The sequence below is a fragment of the Pteropus alecto genome, unplaced genomic scaffold (assembly GCF_000325575.1).
Source record: "Pteropus alecto unplaced genomic scaffold, ASM32557v1 scaffold276, whole genome shotgun sequence".
NCBI classification, from domain to species: Eukaryota; Metazoa; Chordata; class Mammalia; order Chiroptera; family Pteropodidae; genus Pteropus; species Pteropus alecto.
The window spans coordinates 7,227,902-7,248,109 of NW_006438074.1; the positions used below are offsets into that span (position 1 = coordinate 7,227,902).

At 43.5% G+C, this 20,208-nt stretch overlaps 1 protein-coding gene and 1 pseudogene across 1 annotated transcript in view; both read right to left on the reverse strand.

Moving 5' to 3' along the window:
• The window catches only part of SLC8A3 (solute carrier family 8 member A3), a 101,718-nt gene extending 82,025 nt beyond the window's left edge, over positions 1 to 19,693 (reverse strand). Inside the window, exon 1 of the mRNA XM_025049140.1 lies at positions 17,848 to 19,693. Coding sequence (XP_024904908.1) covers positions 17,848 to 19,631 — 1,784 coding nt within the window. The 5' untranslated portion in view covers positions 19,632 to 19,693. The remainder of the gene's footprint in view (positions 1 to 17,847) is intronic.
• Positions 3,771 to 3,889, reverse strand: LOC112482451 (annotated as a pseudogene).
• Positions 19,694 to 20,208: the final 515 nt, after the last annotated feature.

Genomic DNA, 20,208 nt, shown 5'->3' on the forward strand with positions numbered 1-20,208 from the left:
CTGGCCTCTAAAATGTAACATGGTTGTTAGCTGCGCACACATTTCACAGCACCCAGCTACTTACTTATCTTCTATGAATTCTTCCCCTGTACACAGTTAGTCATTCCCTCTTGTGAGTTCCCACAACGCCACCATCATCCACCTCATAGATTAGTTATCTCGTTGTACTGTCCCTGTTTATGTCTCTCTCCCCCACTGAGCTGTGAGCTGCACAGGGACTGGGGCTGTGCCTGAACCATCCCTGTATCTTCCCCGTGTGATGGAGCATTTAGCACAGAGGATGGACTTGAACAATGTTGGTTGAAAGGATACATTCAGACCTAAAGAGCTGGATTCGGATATCAGAAAAATCTTTAGAGAAATCTTTTCCTTTGGTTGTCACAGTGTCTCCTTCCTTTAACCTCCATTTGACACAAAGACTTTATAGGAAACAAAAAACAAAAGTAATTCATCCTTCAAGATTTGCCTTAAAACCTATCTCCAAAAAGAACTCTCTTGGATTGTCCCCAGCTTGTAACGATCTCTTTTAGTGAATTTTTATGGTCTCTGTAGTCTGCATAATTCAGTTGTCAATTGCATTCTTCTGTTACTCTCTTTAATACTTGTTTTTTTTAATGCTCACGTTTATGTTTTACCTTCCTAACAAGACTGTCAACTCCATGAATTTACTATCTCAAAGATGGCAAATCATTTTCTTGGCTCACTTGTTTGATATCTCCTGACAAACTGTAAGCTCTTCGAGGCCTGATACTCTCTGTTATCACTCCTCACATGGCAGCACCAGGCACAGTGCTGGCACAGGCTGGGAGCTCAGCGAGACTGCTAAATGAAGACATTTGGTAACCCCTCTTAGCCTAGTGCCCTGAACTCACTGAACTCACTAGGTATTCACTAATCATATTTGCCGACTGGGTATGACATGAAAAAACAGATTCTTATTATAAGGTATGGTTCATATAACACATAGAAATTCTCAGATTAAACCTTATTTCAGTTTTTTTGTTTGTTTTTTGTTTTTTTACTTTTCGTAAATGCCTTTTTTGGCTCCAAAATTGAATAGAAGTATCAGGGAAGAATCCTTCATTCACTTCCAAATCCCTTCCATATCAATTTTTCACAAAGCCCCTAAACCTTCAGTTCAAATCACTCTGGATTTCATACATATCCACTATTATTAAATTCAACAAGTCACTGCAGAGAAAAGAGAGTGGCGCCAGCTGGGTTGGTTGGTGCCTGCACACCCACACTTGCACCTAGCTATGACTTCTGAATATGGAATCAGGTCTGCTATTTAATTTCTTAATGAAGGAAACAGATTCCCCTGGGGAGCCCTCTCAATAGAGATGCTGCTCTGCTGTACCAGCTCTAAAACACAGGGCTCTGCTCTGTTTTGCTGACTGATGATACAGTAGGGTCCCCCGCAGATGGCAGGCTTAGTATCCAAAGACAGTCACATTTCCAGACAGATCATTGTTTTCTGTTTTCCTTTGGTGCAGTAGAAATGTGTGCATGGAGTGGGGAGGCGGGTGGCGGGGGGTGGGGAGGGGGAGGTGGAGGGAGAGGGATAAAAGAAACAAATGAGCTCACCTGCCCCAGAAAATCATTCCACCACCCTTGTCACCCAACACCAAATCCCCAGCCCCATTTTTGGCCTAACAGCTGCTGCTGCCTGGCACACACAGCTGTTGCTACTGAGTTCTAATGAGCTGTAGTTAGCAAGGTAGGAAGAAGAGAAGGGCTCCAATGTCACTAATGAGGAGGGGTGAAGACAGACACTCAGCAAAGCTGGTTTTAAAGGAGATGAGCATAAGGAAAGAAGGAAGGCAGCACCAGAAGACAGCATGTCCCAAGGTTCAAATTAGAGGCTATGTATAAGGGGTCCTCTGGAACACTACAAGTGTGTCTCAAAATCACCACCTTCTAGGGCTGGCTGCATTCCTCCACCACAGGCAGAAAGAGAGGAAAAGGCATCTTATTTGGCTAACCCACACCTAGCTCTAGGTACCTGGGCATCACCCCTTCAGCATTCTTCAAAATACAATGGCTACCGTGGATGTCTCCCCCAGTACAGGCAGTGGAAGATCAGCAACGTCCACAATGCCATGGCCAGAAAGTTCAAGCCAAACTAGCTTTGGCAGGTATATTTGGGTCTGCAAGAAGGCCAGGAAGGGGCAGTCCAGGGGGACTGAATTTCTGTATTCAAAAGGCTTTTCCAGCACATTTTACTTCTTAGTACAGAGTGATGGGCAAACAGGTTTTATCAGTAGTGACTCAGTTTCCCTCTTTTAATGGTGCCTTAGAAGAATTGTGAAATTTATCGAGGAGAGGACTGCTTTCTAACGAGGCCCAGTGATGGAAACAGGAGAAGGGCTCCTATTTCTGACCCTTCTCAAGCTCCTCAATAGTCATTGAAAAAAAACACTAGAAAAAGATTTGAAGGGAAAAAAACAACCTACCTGTTACACACACACACACACACACACACACACACACACACGTTGACAAAATTGGGGTCATCTGACCACATGTTCCCAGGCGAGGGTGACCAGGTGATGCTCTGCCTTCTTATAGCATCTCATTTTGTAAACAAGTGCCTTTTGCAGTCTGTTTAGTGCCATGTTTTTCACATTTTGATTGTTTTTGTTGGTGATTTTGCTGTTTAAAATGGCCCCCAAGCATAGTGCTGAAGTGCTGTCTAGTGTTTCTAATACAAGAGGGCCATGATGTGCCTTACGGAGAAAATATGCATGTTAAGTGAGCTTTGTTCAGGCACAAGCTATAGCGCTGTCACCATGGGTTTAATGTTAATTAGTCAACAGTATATATTAAATAAGGTGTCTTTAAACAGAAGCACACTTAAAACAAGGTTTCATCGGTTGATGAAAAAGTTGTGACCAGAGGCTCACAGAAACCTAACTCTGTATTTACCCCCAGGAGCAATGCTTCAGTATTCACTAATTCAGTGTTTTCAACGACTTTATGGAACATAATTGCTGCAAATAATGAGAATTGACTATACTTTTTGGCATAATTTTGACTACTTGGACTGGTTTTCTATGGTATTTCGAACCACAGACACTGTGAGATAGATGAACAACGAAAGGAAGGGTAGGTAGGAAACTGTAGTTTGAGACAGTATAAAGGAGAAGTACATTAGCTTTAGAGGCAGGTAGACCTGTGTTTGAACCTGACTCTGCCCTTCCTTAGCTGTGTGTATTAGTTTTCTACTGCTGCATAAATAATTACCACAAACAACACTGATTACCTCTCAGTTTCTATGAATCACAAGTCTAGGCACAATTTGACTGCAGTCAAGGTGTCAGCTGGGGCTGCTATCTTATCTGAGGCTCAGCGTCCTTTCCCAAATTCCAGTGGTTGCTGGCAGAATTAATTTCCTTGTCGCTGTAGAACTCATGGCTTGCTTCTCCAAGGCCAGCCGGAGAGAGACTCATATCTTTTAAAGAGCTCATCTGATCAGGTCAGACCCAGGATAATTTCCCTTGAAGTCAAGGCTTAAAAATTACCTAATTAGGGACCCAAATTAAACCTGCAAAATTCCTTCACCTTTGTCTTATAACATAACCATAGCATATAACCATTACCATAGTCACATTCGATGACAGAAAACTGCCTTGCTTACATAAGATGAAGGTGAGGCTGAGGCATCTTCAAATATAAGGATAAAACAAACAAACAAACAAACAAAAAAACAGGAGGCCCTAATTGAAAAAACCAGAGTGATGGAAAATATTTAATTCTTTTTTTTTAAACACCTACAGTACCTGGTATTCCTAAGTGGTCGCCCAACCAAGTACTAACCAGGTCCGACCCTGCTTAGCTTCCGAGATCAAACGAGATCGGGCATGTTCAGGGTAGCGTGGCTGTAGACAATATTTAATTCTTTGGTCACTGAACTTCCTCTTCTGGGGAGCATGGAGGAAGGGACTAAACCTTGGACAGCAGTATGGGAATGTTGCTTATCTTGCTTCAGATCACTAGGCCATCAAGACAAGCTTCTCCATCTAGAGGAGTCCAGGCCCCACAGGCTTGTGGTTTTCATCACATGAGCCCACAGATGAGATTTCACTCTGAAACAGTAATTATTCTGGTAAAGCTTCCTGATCAGCAACAGGCTCTGGGGTGGATGGTGCGCCCTGGGCCCTGGGAGGCGGGTTCTAGTGAGAGAGGCCTCAACACTCCTTACGTGCTGCTCAGAGACACGCCTAAGAACCGTCAGGATCCTGTACTATAATTATCATAGTTGTCCCAACTTGAGTCCCACTGGCAAGTGATTTTACATGCAATTATACTCGACATAAGAAAAGACTTTACCCATCATCCTCTCAGCCCTTCTTCCTCCCTCTCCTTTCATTCTCCTTCTCTCTCCATGTTACTTCTTTCTTTCCCTTCATCTCCCAAAGGAGTCCAATAAAGTCTGCATCAGGATGCAGAGGAATCAACCTCAAGGTCACCTTATACCCTGGCCCTAGGGTTGCTTGCTCCTTGGAGAGCAGCCTGTCATGTTCTCTGACATTGTCAAAGAACGCACAAATAATATTTCCCTCCACTTTCCTCCAGACAAAACTATTTGGCTTTCTATCTTTAGATCAACTGTCTCTTCCTAAAAGCTCACCTTGGGCTCAGGGAGGGAAAATAATTACTGGTGGGGGAAAATGAGCAAAACGCTGGCCCACATAGGTCAGAGTGGCTGTGACATGGCCAAGATTCTATTAATTAACTACTTTACTAATAAATAGCAATATAATACCCTTGATGAGTAATTTAGACTCAGCACTATGTTAAATATTTTATAGTCATGTTAAATCCTTGTAACAACCCTATGAAGTAGATACTATTATTATCCACATTATATACATGAACAAAGTGCAAAGTTAGGTAACTTTCCCTAGATCACATCACCAATCAGTTTCCAATCTGGGACTCCAACTTGGTCTGTGTGACACCTGATCTGTACATTTAATCAACCTGTTCTATTACCTTGCTATGTGTACATGGGCTTCTACCTATACTGTTGTTCTCAGACTTTGGTTACTGGAAATTTCATTGTGCAAATGATAAAGCAAAATTTTGCCTTCCAGATCCACAACCCTCATTCAGTGCCCCCTACTCACCTATCAGTGCCGCCTCTTTTCATCACAAACGGCCATGGTATTTTCAGTTGTTCCCCAGCCAGGGACTTTGCAGAGGAAAGCAGGTAACATACCTGCATTTCAGGACAAGCAGGAATACACTTGTATCTTAGGACCAGCTGCAAGGTACCATATCTACATTTCAGGACAAGCAGGAATACACTTGTATCTCAGGACCAGCTGCAAGGTACCAGGGAACTCCAAAGGGAGAGACAATCTGGAGAATGAGACCCTCTTTTGCCTTCCCAGTCACAAGATGAAAGACAACTATACAGTGGGAGCATTGTTGTCAATGGCCCAGAGTTTAGCCATCGGAAAGATGGAAAAGAGAAATGGGCCTATGGTTCATAGAGCATCAGCAGGAGACCTTGGGCAGTTGTTTAAGAACTATCGATTCACCAGGGCTAGGGAGATTGGAAGATAAGAGGTCATTATAATACCTGCAATAATGTAACTAAACCGATTTGAGTATGTGGCAGAGAAAGTGGCCATTTTAGTTTTTTGGACCCTCATCTAACTTGCAAACAGGAATTGAAAGGCTTACGATTATAACGAAGCTGTTAAATGAGCTCGGGCCTCCTTGTGCCTTGGGAGCTGTGGGTCAGGGTCCTGAGGACAGTTAACCCCGGCAGCAGAGCCCTTCTCTCCACCAGTCCTTTGGCCATCGGTATGAGGGCCCTCACTCACTTACCAAAGTCTAGACTAGGCATTGTGCAGAGCTTGGGTATCAGTTCTCTGGAGCTGCTGTAACAAATTACCACAAACTTGGTGGCTGAAAAAAGAAATTTATTCTTTCACAGGTCTAGAAGCTGAAGCCTGAAGTCACGGTGTCAGTAGGGTTGATGTCTTCCTCAGAGGTTCTGAGGAAGAATCCATTCTATGCTTCTCTCCTAGCTTCAATTGTTTGCAGAAAGTCTCTGGAGTCCTTTGGCTTGTAGCTTATCACTCTGCATCTTAGTCTCTGTCGTCACATAGCCATCTTAGAAGAGTGCCAGACATAGGATCTAGGGCCCACCCTAATTGAGTATAACCTCGCCATAACTCTATTTCCAAGTAGGCCACATCCTGAGGTTCTAGATGGACATGAATTTGGGAGGGGGGTGTGTGTGTGCAAACTGTCAATGGTTCCACATAGCCGCAAAGAAAGGTTTTGGGTTCCTCAAGATGAGGGCTCAAGTAAACCTCAGTGCAGACAGGGAGAGACATCCTGAGCAGTGTCCATGTCAGACTGAAGCACTGTTCCTGCATCTAAAACATTTCACAGAAATTAAGCCCAAAGGGGCCAAGAAAGTCAAGCAGAGAACTAAGGCAACTTCCCCCATAGCTCAAGACAGCAGCCTGCCTTCCACTCCAGAGTACATTAGAATTATCCAGGTAAAATGCAGGGTAACTCAATCCGTCTAACACCCTCTCTCCATAAGCTAACGTAGAAAACAGGCAAATGCCTTCGATCTCCTTTCATCTCCCTTCTAAACCCCAGAAGGGCCAGGGGACACGCTGGGGCTCCAGACATTTGACGAGAATGAAGTTCGCTCAGCGTCCCACTCAGCCATTCCCTCAGCCCCCTACTCAGACAATCCTGGGCAGAGGGGCTCATGGCAAAGAGCAGAGCAGCACCGAGTAAACCCTCACAGTCCCCCAAGGAGGCCCTTTCTGCTTTGTGGGGACTCATTTCTGAGGCCTTCGGGGAAGTGCTGTGCAGAACTGCATCCAAGCTGGGCTAAGCAGATTAGTTCCCTCCCAGCGAAAGGTTCTGGGCAGCTGAGCAGGGCACAGTGGCAGGGGGCTGTCATTACAAGGCCCAGATAGGACATAATTACATGCTCCCTGGAGGGAGCTCCTAATTGAATTACAGGGTGTCTCTTGAGCATCAAAGGCAGCCGGTGCTCAGAGGTGGACTGAGCAGCTCAGGAACAGACCTTCTCAAGAGCTGGTGCGGGGCCAGGCTCAGGCTATAGAGAAACTCAGGGACACCCTAGCCCTCAGGGCTCTGCGAATCTCCTGAAACTGGGACAGGAGGGGAGGAAGGTGTGGAAAGTGGAGGATGGTGGGAGTCCCGATCCTCATGCCTGTGGAGTGCGTTCCAGTCACATGACCTCTGGGCTTCTGCAACCTGGAGCTGGTATACCGCCAGAGGACATGCTGAGAGTTCACGCTGTTCATTCATTCATCCATTCAACAGACATTTTTTGTGTCCCTATGATATGTGAGGCACTCTGATAGACATGGGGAAGAACTAGGTGCTGTTCTGGTCTGAGAACATGGCCTGCCTGGGGACCGTTTACTCCTGAGGCCAACTTCTACTTACAGCTGTGTGTGCCCAAGCCAAAGCCAGTTGTCCGTTTTTTTTTTTTTAACAAGTCCTTCTGAGTTGACTGAAGGAAGGGAGGTGTGCAAGTCACTTTTAATGATTCCAAACTGAGTCCCAGAAAAAGGCAGGGAACAGTGCCTCTACGTGGCCACAACTCTTGGAGGTCCGTTCTTCTAAAGCATCTCTCACACACACTCCTCTTCCCCACCGGACTGGGTAACTCCCTGAGGACAGGGACTGTGCCTTTTCTCACTGTGCTTATTAGCCCACATACATCTGCTAATTGTATCCTGAGCAACTGACACCCACCTCCCCACCTCCCCTCTCCTGTTGCTTCCAGCCTCATTGATTTGGAGAGTTCTCATAGGCTCTCCAGGGGCTGCAACTGAGACCCACTTGTTCTCTCTTATCATCACCCCCTCTAAGCCTTGATCATGGATCCCTCAGATACCATGTATACAGCATCAGAGGAGGCCCTTAAATCTGAACACACGATCCTGAGCCAGCCTTGCTCCGTTCCCCAGGCAGCAGGCCAAAGCGTCATCTGTTGGTAATTCTTGATGGCAAAGTGACACAAACAAGGATCCTCCATGCGCACCGGCTTGGGCAAGGGTGGGTCTGAGCCAACGGTCAAGGGTGACGAATCCAGATTTCCGAACAGGGCATTAAGGAGTTTATTTGGCCCTTGACAAATTCCCTGGGGTCAGTTTCTCCTGAACTAACTAAAAAGAAAGAACCCAACTCTTGCCTTAAGGAAGAGATGTAGAATTTGCTCTTAGCTTCTTCTACAGGAGGAGAAGAAAGCCTGCTCCTTTCAGTTTCATGATCTTATTATGATGCTAATATATGTAACACAGTGGAGAAAGAATTTGTGATTTAAAATCAGAAGATCTAGGTTTTGATTCTTACTCTTAAAAGCTCTCTGTCCTAGGGTAAATTACTTAATACTTCGTGGACTCTGTTACTTAATATGAAGCAAGTGGTAATATTAACCTTAAAGGTATGACAATATCCTTATTTTTTTTCATATTTTCATATAAATATTAGAAGTTTTACTACATAAGAACAATGACAATAGTAAACTTTCTCCAAGGTCTGAACAACGGTGAAGCCCTGGTAACCAATACTGTGCCCTATATTCTCATATATTACCTAGAATATTCTGATTTCATGGGATCACTCTCATCAAAACAACTTTAAACAACTAGTGCATAATATTTTCAAAGCATTTTACATCAGTTAGTTCCTTAGAAAGTTGGCCCTCAACTATGTTCAATTCTGCTTTCTCCTCAACCTCCAAAATAGAAAGTAAATATTCTTCTAATACTCCACAGGTTAATTAAAATGTTATTTCTCTCTGCTTTGGCTAGAATTATATTAACTCATTCTAGTAACACTAGTTATATTTTGCTATATTTTATGAAAACAACTGAAATCTAATTAATTTTCAGATAATCTTCTAAAACATGGGTTCCATGAGGAGGAGTGGATAATTAAAATGGCCTGTGGTAAGGATCTGGCTGGAAATAACTGATCAATCTTATAAAACCCACTGTGTCAGTAGGGGTTCTGGAAGATTCTGCTCTAATAAGAAAACTATTTGCTTTATGTGACCAATAGGAATTTATGTCCTTGTGGATTCATCCAAGGAATAGAAGAAGGTTCTGTGTTATACAGGATGAAGGAGTCATTCAATGAGTTTCTCCCACTAGGGTGAGCTTAGTATTATAGAGATAGTGGTAACTTCATGCTAATGCACCTCAGTGAAATGAAGACTCCTAGTTTCTTTATCCCATGAAGTTCTTTCCATCTCTCATCCCTAGACTAACGTTGACAGATATTTGGCCTTTTCTTCTCATCCACAGTTGAGCCCAGATACAGCCTCAAAAATCCTTTCCAAGATGGCCCCCTGGACAGCTACTACTGACACAAAAGGAGTTCTATTTTACACCCCAGCCCTGTGCCCTGGGACATGGGCACCTGCCAGAGTCACACACTGTGCCACCTGGAGATAAGAATGCTCTGGCTTCTGGGGAGTTCCTGGAAAGGCATCAAGTTACGGTTCTAAAGACAGGGTACCTGCTGGCTCCAGCTAAGTCCAACTGACCAGCTGTCTACCGGGGGAAGGGAGGGGTGGGAAAAGCTTTCATTCTGTCCCTGGTGAGCATGAGTGGCAGGGAAGCTTTCAGTCTCTGGAACACAGGCTGCTCTGGAAACCCGAACCTAGGGAGAAGCTTTGAAAGTGACTCAGTACCCAAATAGTTCACCTGCAAATGACAGCTGATTATCTTTTGACGCTAGTGTCCCGGAGAGGACAGAGCAAAAGAAGGTAAAGGGGAGAAGTGACCCTGGTAGCCTTGAGGTTTGTGTCACTGAGCATCAGCTCCTAGGAATGTTTTCTGTTTATCTGAACAGAGGCCAGCTTAATCTTAGCTGCTGAGTCTGTGGTCAGCTTGATAAATCTGATAGGCCCGGGGCTCCAGAGGTGGCTATTTTTCCTATTCTCCACCCCGCTGTCTCAGCACAGACCACTGTAAAGTCAGTGCTCTCTCTCAGGCACTGCAAACCTTAAATATTATGTTAGTTTTGAGGTGACAGATGACTATCTCACCTGGGATTCCTCTCTAAGTGACATTGCCCACCACTTATAAAAACAACTGCTGAGAAAGGATACCATGGAACCCCCATGGCAAGTTGATTTCTCTATCCCACCATCCAGTTATGGCAGATTAACTGTTGGGTTGGGGGTGAGGAGGAGCTTGGCTTGACACAGGGCAACCAACACATATCTGGCCAGTGGCCTTTACATAGCAAAGTTGGGGAAAAAGTGGGGGAAGGGAATGGACCAATCAGATTCTCTCTCTTGAGAATCTGAGCTAGAAAAACTGAAAGATCTTTCCAAGTAGGGGTTGAAAGCATATGTGGAAAGAGGAGCCATGAAGTAGGACTACTGGTCTATGAGGTATCATTGCAAGCTGGAAGGAATAAGAGAGACGGCCACAGAGAGACACAGAGATGCCAAGAGACAAATACTATGTGGCCCGGGAGGGAGAGCACCAGACAGAGGAGGTGGTCCCTAGGGTTCCCTCAGCCTCTGATGGTTTTCTGATACCAGTTTCAGGCTACGCTGGATCCTTTCAACTCAACCTTCTTGTCTTAACATGCAGTTGGGCAAACACTTTGTGGTGAAGGAGAAAAGAGCACCACAATGAGTGGTTTGTTGCCTGGGAGATATCAGTCTTCTTGGTATTATCATGAAGCTAGTTCTTTCTGTCCATATGACAGGCTTTCTTAAGGAATATACAGCTCGTCCTTGATCACTCAAAGAAATTGTAGATCAGACAGAAGACAGAAGGCAATCCAAGTACAGATGCCAAGAGTGTGAGGGAAGGGGATATAGGGAAGAGGATAAGAACAAAAGAGGAGACAGGACTAGCGGAAACAGGGAGGAAGACACTGAGCGTGAGCAGGAGTGGAAACCACAGGACTAACATCTGCAGTGCCTGCAGCACATGCAGTAGAGAAAGAAAAGTTACAGAAAAGGACATTTAGAAGAGAGAGCAAGTGAAAGAGATGAGTACACAAACAGAAAGTAAGGTATGAGCAGGAAAATAAAGTGAACACATTTGAAGATTTGTAGCCAGGGCCATGGTTAACCCTAGTAATGGTGGCAGAGTACACCTACATCTCCACAGCTCAGAAAGAGAGGCCCAGGTGGTAGTGGGGTTCACAAGGAGAACTCATGTGGGTTAGACAAGGAAAATCCAAAAGGTAGACAAATCAAGACCAAGAGCTCTGGAAAAAGATGGACTACTAGGGAGACTTAAATATATACACATACCTAGTGCTGACTCAGTTTTCATTAAAAAAAAATTTTGATAATGAATATGTTTCACTTTCAACTTTATCTTCTCTACTTATCCAGGTAATTTCCTACTTGGGTACCTGGTAGGTGGTAGTGGTGGGAATATAATTCCTATGACTGATAACTATCATGCCAACTGAGAATGTTTACCATGTGCTTTCCTTCACGGTCATTTAGCAAAACTCTCAAAGCATTTGATTCCTGAAAAATGCTTCTGGACTGTACTGAAATTAATTATGGGGACTTTGCTCTATTTGCAGATGAAGGAGTTCTCTCTCTCCACTACCAATTATATACTACTGACTCAAACCCAGGGCTTCCCATTGGATTCTGGAAGCACAACTTAAGTTTCTCTTTTAAAAAACAAAAAGAAAACAACACCTTGAAAAAGCTGAAGACCTAGCTCTGTATTCTACCTTCCTTGTAAAGTTAGGGGCACAACTAAAGGGTGGAAAAGCAATGAATGCTTATGCACCACCCAAATACATCTGGGAAGTTGAAAAAAGGTTGGACAACAAGGAAGAGTCCTCCCCCACTCACCCACCTCGCTTTGCCAAAGTGTTCCTTTCTGTCACTCTTGTGAGTGAATAAGGAAACTTTGACCCTAAGAGCTAGGAGCCAGGACAAAATAAGTAAGGCCATGGCAGGATCTCCATTGATATCCCTTTACTATTACTGCCTCAAGTTCCAACTAGCACCTCTTGAAGCAGTGCACAGGAGAACCTACTTTGAGGATAAGACTTATTTTTTGACTGGCTAGTCATGTGATCATCTCTAATCACAATGTGTCTTTCTCCTGAGACCTGCCTGACATTCTCCCTAGTGGAATCTGCAACCCTGTAACACTGAGTTTTCCAGGGGGCAAACCAATATGAGAAGACCAAGTATGGACACACTAGCTGCTCTGCTGCATATGGTCCCTAACCAAGTCAGGTAGAGGGGATGTTGCCTGATCCAGTGTTGCAAAGGAAAACTGCACCTTTAGGTCTTAAACAAGTTAACCAGGAAGGCTCTGGACTTCTGGCGATTTTTGCAGACATGTGAGGTTTGAGTAGACTTGGGGTGCTTTGTGGATCCTGGAGTTGAAATGTAGCCTTCTTTGATACACTCTTTGACAATTTCAGTAATTAAGAAGAAGAAGGAAAAAAATCATCAGACATGGGGCCTTTCTGGACACAACACACAATAACCAAAGTTTGTGCTAAAAAGGCCATGTAGTCTTTAGTCACTCCTTTGTGCCCAGCAGAGGGAGAACTGTAGTTGAACAACCTATCTGAAATGTTCCACTGTACTGTTATGTTCTCCCATTCAACAATTGGCTTAGATCTGGATTCTCTTCTTCAGGGCAACTCTGAGCCAAGTATGTAACTCCACCGTGAGGTCCATGAAGTGATGGGCCCTGGTGACTGACTGTTTATCTAAAGCTGGAGAGAGATATTGTTACGGCAAGTCAGGCGCTGAAGGCAAAAGAAAACAAAAAGGGAGGGATGTCAGCAAAGAGAGAATTATCACCACTTCCACCTGACTACCACCCTCACTCAGCTTGCAGCTTGTGACTTTTCTCAAGCACAGAAAGGGCATTCTGGAGGCAAATACTCTCCCTTGGTAGCAGGAAAGAGCCAAAGAAAAAGAAAAAAGCCTACTGTGTTTTAATCGAATTGGAGAATGTACAAATTTTGTCCTGGAGAACTCCAGATTTTTATAGATTTTGATGGAAAGATTACTTGGGGTTAAAACTTTACACGGAAAGCACCCCTAGAAGAGAATGGCCTGCATCTTTTGAAAAGAATTCATTATTTCACGGAACAAGGTCTTGTCTGCAGTTCATCAGCACTGCCTGAAAGATGTCCCAGGTATGCTCGTTAGCTTTCCTCAGTAAGAGATCACCAAGATAAAGTTTTTTTTTTTTAATTTCTATGAGCTCAATATTTTCTTTCCTGAACAGTCTCAAGAGAACTGAGAGATTAAAAATAGTCCATAATATATATTATTCTTAGTTAAGATATTAGTCACATAATATTCTTGAGTTTGCACTTCTAGAGCATCTTCCACCCCAAAATTTCCACATTCTTCCCAAAGTTAACATTTTCCTGACAGGTAAAAATAAAATGGAAATGTCCAAACAGGGAGAGGGAGATATTAAATCTGTAGGCTTTAAAAAGTCCTTTCCAACTCCAACTTTCATATCTAGCTGTGTGATCTTGAACAAGTCACTTTCCGTCTCTGAATCTCAGCTTCAAAATTCATAGAAATGGGAGGTTAGATACTTTCTAGATTTAACACTTTAATTTTAATGGAAAACATGTGGCACGGCTAATATTACATTCTTCTTCGAAGGAGGCCACTTCTATTTAATTATAGTAAATCTTGGCATTTGCATATTTGACATCTGTCACTTTGACTATTCCCAGAGACCCCAAAGGTCCATGAGCTGCAATAATCTGTTATTTTGCAGAGGTGTGCTGTGAGTCTGGGATACAGGAACCAGTCATGTGTTTAGTGAGTGAGATTAACGTTCTGGCAGAACCCATATCTCCGTGAGGTTTTGCTATTGTCTGCAGAAGGCTCAAAGGCCATAATGCTCATGAGGTACTGTAGTAGTAGTCACAAAGGTGGGGGATTCTTCTAGATCATGAAGATGTCAACAGCATCCCTCTTAGATGTCAAGAGTTTACTGTAATGGGTGTTTAAAGTAATCATGCACCTACTCCCCCTTCATCTCCTTTACTACATCATTAATAAAGGCTACTTTAAAAAGTTTTAGTGGTGTGATATAGCAAGGAGATTTCATTCCTCTTTTAATGACCTATCTCAACTGTACCACTTCTCCTATGTGTTTTGATTTGTCTGTATATGTGCATCCTCTCCAGTGGAGAATAAGATCCTTGAGAGCTGAAATGCCAGCTTGTCTTCTTTTTTAATCTCCAGTACCTTGTAACATACCTAGTATGTAGCAGATATTGAACGAATGTTTACTGAATGACTGAGCACATTCTATGAGCAGACACTATGTTAACAGTCCATTTTCTTCCCATTTGTATGTGGTACTTATCACACGCCAGCAGGATAGATACTATTCTTCCTATCATTCCAACAAAATATCTGGGACTCAGACAGGTGAAGTGACTTGTTCAGTTATAGCCCTGGTGAGTAATATATTCATATCTGTTTGTTAAAGTCTAAATTTCATGTTTTTCCATCCTATTACCTTTGAAGAAGTAAAGCATAAAACCAAATAAGTGAATCCAGACTCAGTATTATTGATAGAGCATAGGCCTAGCTTCAAACTGAATAGATTTAGAGGAGTAGGTGAGGGCAAAATTGATAACATGCTGCTAGATTTGGTAGGCAAATAAAGCTATGCAAAGAGGGAAGGATTAGAAAGTGGAATTGGAATTGTTCCAGGCATCACATAGCTTCTAAGTATCCTGAGAGTTTCAATTTCTGTTTCCAGATCAGTACTGCAATTAGCAGAGTCTCAGGTAAGAGCTGGGTCCTAGCTAAGTTGGTGTTGAGTCAAAGCTGCAACCAGAAATTTCAGTTGGAACTGGAAAGCAAGCATTCATGATACAATTCAGCAAGTCATTTGAAAAGCCACTTTCCTTCCTGCATGTCATGGTTTTGTCAAGAACTTTCGAGCCGTTCATCTCTAAGTTGGGACCAGCAGCATCAGGAGCTTGTTAGAAATGCAGAATTGCAAGCTCTACTCTAGACCTTTTGAAATATAATCTGCATTTTAGCAAGATCCCTGGGTCATTCATCAGTACATTAAAGCCTGAGAAACACCACTTTAAATATATGCCAAGATCCTTTCTGTTTCTAATATTCTATGAGTTTAGATTAGGAATTTTCATGGTAACCAAAAAAAACTAGCATGCTTATTAATTGAGATCACACAGAGATCCAAGTATCTGATCACCTCAATAGTGTCTTCTGAAGATTATTGCTAATTCATCGATAATACTATTAATGCCCTCATTTACTGAGCACATACCATCATAACAAAGAACATTGTATATAATATCTTGAATCATCATAACAGCATGCAAGAGAGACATCATTATCCCCAGTTTACTACTAATAAGATAACCTCATAAATTAATAAAATCCTCCAAACTGCATAGTTAAATCAGTAGTAAAGCCAAAATCCTAACCCAGAGTATTTAGAGTCCATGGTTTTTCTGCTACGTCACACTGCCTACAGTTGTAAAATTATGATTTAAAGTATTAAGTGTAGGAATGTGATGTGAGGAGAGACTAGCAGATTTTGGACTCACTCTTCTCCAATGAAGAAGACCAAAAGGGTAGTCTAAGTCTACTGAAGACTAAAAAGTAATGCAAAGGAACAGATGGGAACATGGTCTTGTTTATCAGATGCTAGAATATCTGGACCATCATCTCAATCATGTGGCAGCTGACATACATTTAGAACCAATATGACCCAGACGTGATCATTTATAAAGCATATTTTATACAAAGATATTATTCAAGCTGAAAACACAAATTAGCATGTTCATAGATCCTAAGTGCACAATTGATTATTAATGGGACAAAGAAATTGGGAGCCAAGCCTCCGATCTCTCAAAAACTACTTTTCAGTGTCCTTGGTAGATAAGCACTGAATTGGAAAAACCACCTGTCTATCAAATTATGGCCAATGCTGTAGTCTTGATGTCATTTAATGCCTGAGAGTAACCTCTTACACATTGATATTGCCATAAACATGTATGAAATTTCATGGGGTCTGTCTTCCCAGCAAGGGCCTGTCCTTCATTTGTATGTATAAACACTCTCCCCAGAGCACATATAAATGGATAGTATTCTCTAGAAGGCACAGGTTTTTACTTAGGCTAATAAATGACTATCCTTCCCAGAAAAATGACTAAACAGAGCTCTAATAAATCAATTTGTCAATGGCTATTTCACTTTAGGAGACAATATCCCATGTTCCATCTTTGGCTAGTGCAAGTTGACCCACATTGAGCGCCTATGTCTATGGTTCAGAAAATCTTAGAGCTGGGAGGAACTGCAGAAAGGTCTGACCCTTCCTAGAGGCAAGGAAAGCACTGTTATTCCCACTTTATAGATAAGATAGTTTAGCTCCAGAGCTAAGACTAAATCACTTGCCAAAGTCACATTATTAGGAAGAAACTGAGGAAAAACAAGGGCAGAGTTCCCTGGATGACTCAGCTCTGTTGTCAGCAGAACCCAACTCATTTTGAGCTCTGTCCCAAGGCTGGACCTGGGGAGAGGCATTTCTAAGGCACCTCTCCCTGGGTCCCATGGACGCCCTTTTTCATGAGTTCCTTCCTTTGCTCTCTGAAAGTTGTGTTTTCATTTCCCACTGACAGTGTTTTAGCAGGTTCTTGGAGGAGTGTGACATCCCCCCCTTCCTATATTCCTTTTGTTCTTCACACCTTCTCCTGCTAACTGCTCTTTGCTTGTGGACATGAGCAGGAATTCAGAAATAAGGCTCCCCTTTATAATCCCCAGCCTTCTTAGCCACCCTGGAAAGTCTACCCTCTCATAAGCTGCGAAACCTGGGGAAAGTCATTCTGCTTTCTTCTTCAAAGCTATCCATTTGAGAAAAGGACAGAACACCCAGGACAAGAAGATTCAATGGGGAGCAGCCTTAGAGTTACAGAGGCAATAGAAATGCAACACCCACAGTGTGAGAAGGACTAAATGGGGCAGCAATCTGGGAACTATTTTAGGAGAATTCTGATCTATGAAAAGAGATGACCACACAGAACATGTATTTTCTTCCACAATTCTTAAGAGGCGTCCCCTTCAATGCTTAGCCAGATTTTGGAGCTTAGACTTGTGAATAAAAACAGGTGGCTGCTGCCCTGGGAGCTTTGCTTCTCTAAGATACATCCAGTACCCAAGCCATACTGACTCATCTCACCTAGACTGGGCAAGCCTTGTAAAATAGCCTATGGGCATTTAAGTAGGTTGCCAAGTTTCAATCAATTTTGCAATTTCCAAATTGAGGGAGAGATACCTAAAATCTGGTTATACAATACAACTGCAGTATGGCACTGGAAAAAAACAAGCCAATGCCACGTGTTTTCTTGAGGATGTCCTGACTGGGCTATCACCGTCTCAGAATGGAAAGGATTAGCTTCAAAGTTCATATAAGCCCTTGGCATGAGGGAGAGAAGGAAGGAGAGACCCAAGTAGTTTCTTAGCTCTTGCTTATTCACAAGGATTCTTCAAAATCTGATATTAAAAATTCTGTCACCCACACCTCCACCAGCTATCATGTTGCTTTGGTGGACAAAATCTGCATCCTTAGATTCTGCCACAGGATTTCTTGCCCAGAAGCAATTTAAAGTGAGAAAACCGAAGGAGAGTTTAGAAGCAGAAACTGCCAGTAGTGTCTGCTGATCCTGCATACCTGTGATGGAACCAAAGTTTGACATTAACACAAATGCAAGGGAAATTTTAAAGAGTGGTGCAGAAGGATAGAAGGATATAGGAAGAGTTGAAGGGGGTCAGAATATTGAAAGCTTACTTACACAGTTTCATCATTCTTGAACTCCAGCTCCCCATACGTGTCTTCAAAATCCTCACCACCACCCTTGGCTGTCCCTTCTACTGTCCTAAAGGGGACTATTACTGTGCCCCGGGCACCTGATGTCCTCAGAACCTTGACCTCCATGATACCAACACTCTCACTGACATGAATAGTGTCACATTCAAAAGTGAAGATGCCTGCATGGTCATCATCCAAGATAGTGACTGTGGCCACATAAGGAGACGCCAGGACAGCCCGAGGCAAGGGAAGACAATTGAGTAGTGTTGGAGGCATCCCCTCCTCTGGTAGCTCCTCCTCTATGCGGACACTGCTCAACCTCACAAAGAAGTGTTCATCCTCCTCAAAAATGTCATCGTCAATGATGCCCACAGAGAACTCCTTCTGGGTCTCTCCTGGCTTCAGAACCACAGTGCCCTCTGTGAACTCATAGTCAGCCCCTGCATTGGCAGAACCATCCTCTGTTTTGTAGTCCACATACATGGTCTTGGACATGTCCCCCCCTTTTCTCACCACTGTCAGGAGCACAGCCCCACAGTTCTCCAGGCACTGGTAAGAACATGGGTCAAAGAAGACCTTGGAGACAAAGTCCTCAGGTTCATCAGTGTGTACCTCACTCATGCTGGAGGACTTTTTGGCTTGTTCTGCTGCATGTTTCTTCAGGATATTGCCTGCGCCAGTCATCATACGGGTGGCCTGGATCCGGTAGAAGGCGCGGCTCTTCTGCTGATGGGAAAGAGCATAGTAATTGGCCATCTCTACGAGCTGATCTAAGTCCTTCTCTGGGTGTTTTTGCTTCAGATCTTTGAGAATCCGGATCATCTCCCTGCGGGACTCATCCACTTCCTTCCCTTCCAAGGGCACCAGGTTCCCATCTAAGAAGTGGGAATTCATCATTTTTCCATCCATCTCAATGCCCTTGGGGTGCTCACCCTCTGTCTCAATGATAATTCCTCGGTGTTTATCTGTGCGATACTTTTTGTGCATGTATTTATAGAAGAGCAGTCGCTTATCGGCCATCCAGGCCAGAAAGACACACACTGGAAAAAAGAAGAGAGTAAGGAGGCCTTCCCAAACCTGGACCACACCAGGAGAGAAGACTGCCAAGATCATATAGAGCCAGATGTAGGCAAAGATGCTCCAAGCAGCAGTGACAAAGAAGACTCGTAGGTGCTTGATCTTACGAGTCTCTCCATCAGGAATCACGTAGACACAGATGCCAATAATGATAAACATGTTGAAAGCTGCACTGCCTACGACGGTAGAAGGTCCCAGATCACCAGCAATGAACCCATGACCACACACCTCAATTAAAGTGAGAAGGATCTCAGGAGCAGAGGAACCCAGGGCCATAAGGGTCAGGTTGGAGACAGTTTCATTCCATACCCGAATTGTTGTTGTGCTGGTCTCTCCATTGGGCTTTTTGATAGTCACCTCTCTCTCTTGAGAAGTGATAACTTCAATAGATGCCATGAAGCGGTCAGCAATGATGGATACCCCAAGGAACATGTATATCAAGGCCACAAAATAGACAATGACCCTGGCAATCTTGTCTCCAAGGGAAGGGTTCTCCGGGTACCAGATTGGTAAGATGACACCCTCCTTGCAGTCTGATGACCCTGAACAGGACTCATTGTTCTGCCCTGTGCTGGGCACATCCCCTGAGCCACCAGCCTCTGCCCGAAGACCATTCAGGAAGAGCACAAAAGTAATCAGCCCAAAATGGAGGAAGGCAGAGGTGAGAGGCTGTAACCTTAACCACGCCATACACGAGACTTAGTTGCTGACTTCCACTGTAGCACCAACGGTCCTCCTGACAGTCCAGAGACCTAGAAAAGACCAGAGAGGCAGGAAAAAAACATGAGGAAAAGGGAGATGGTAAATGGTAGGTTCCCACCAATACAAACTGGTATTTCACCTCGTGTGACATATTGCACTAACATATGGGGTAGTCTCTCACTTGGAAAAATAAACGTCAGTGGGAGGCACAAACAGCTGCTCTGTCCTCAGGACCATCTGGTTGAGACTCAGTTGAAGAATGGCTTAAAAGAGCCGGGGATATTGTGATGATAAGTGATAGCATCTAGTCCTGTCTCCCAACCTTACCGTTTTCCATGAGAGCTCTCAAGTGTCACCTTAAAACAGGCCAAGAATTCCCTGAATTTTTGTCACCACTTATACTATTTCAGCCTTCTTTACCTCATTTCCTCATACTCAAGATTCTTGCATAATAGGTTTGCAAGGGCACATATTGAATTAAACTTTATCATAAGCCCCCCAAAATAGAACACCTGGTCTGTGTACAATTGAATCCCCTTGGGAAAAACTCCTTCCCTAGTGTAAA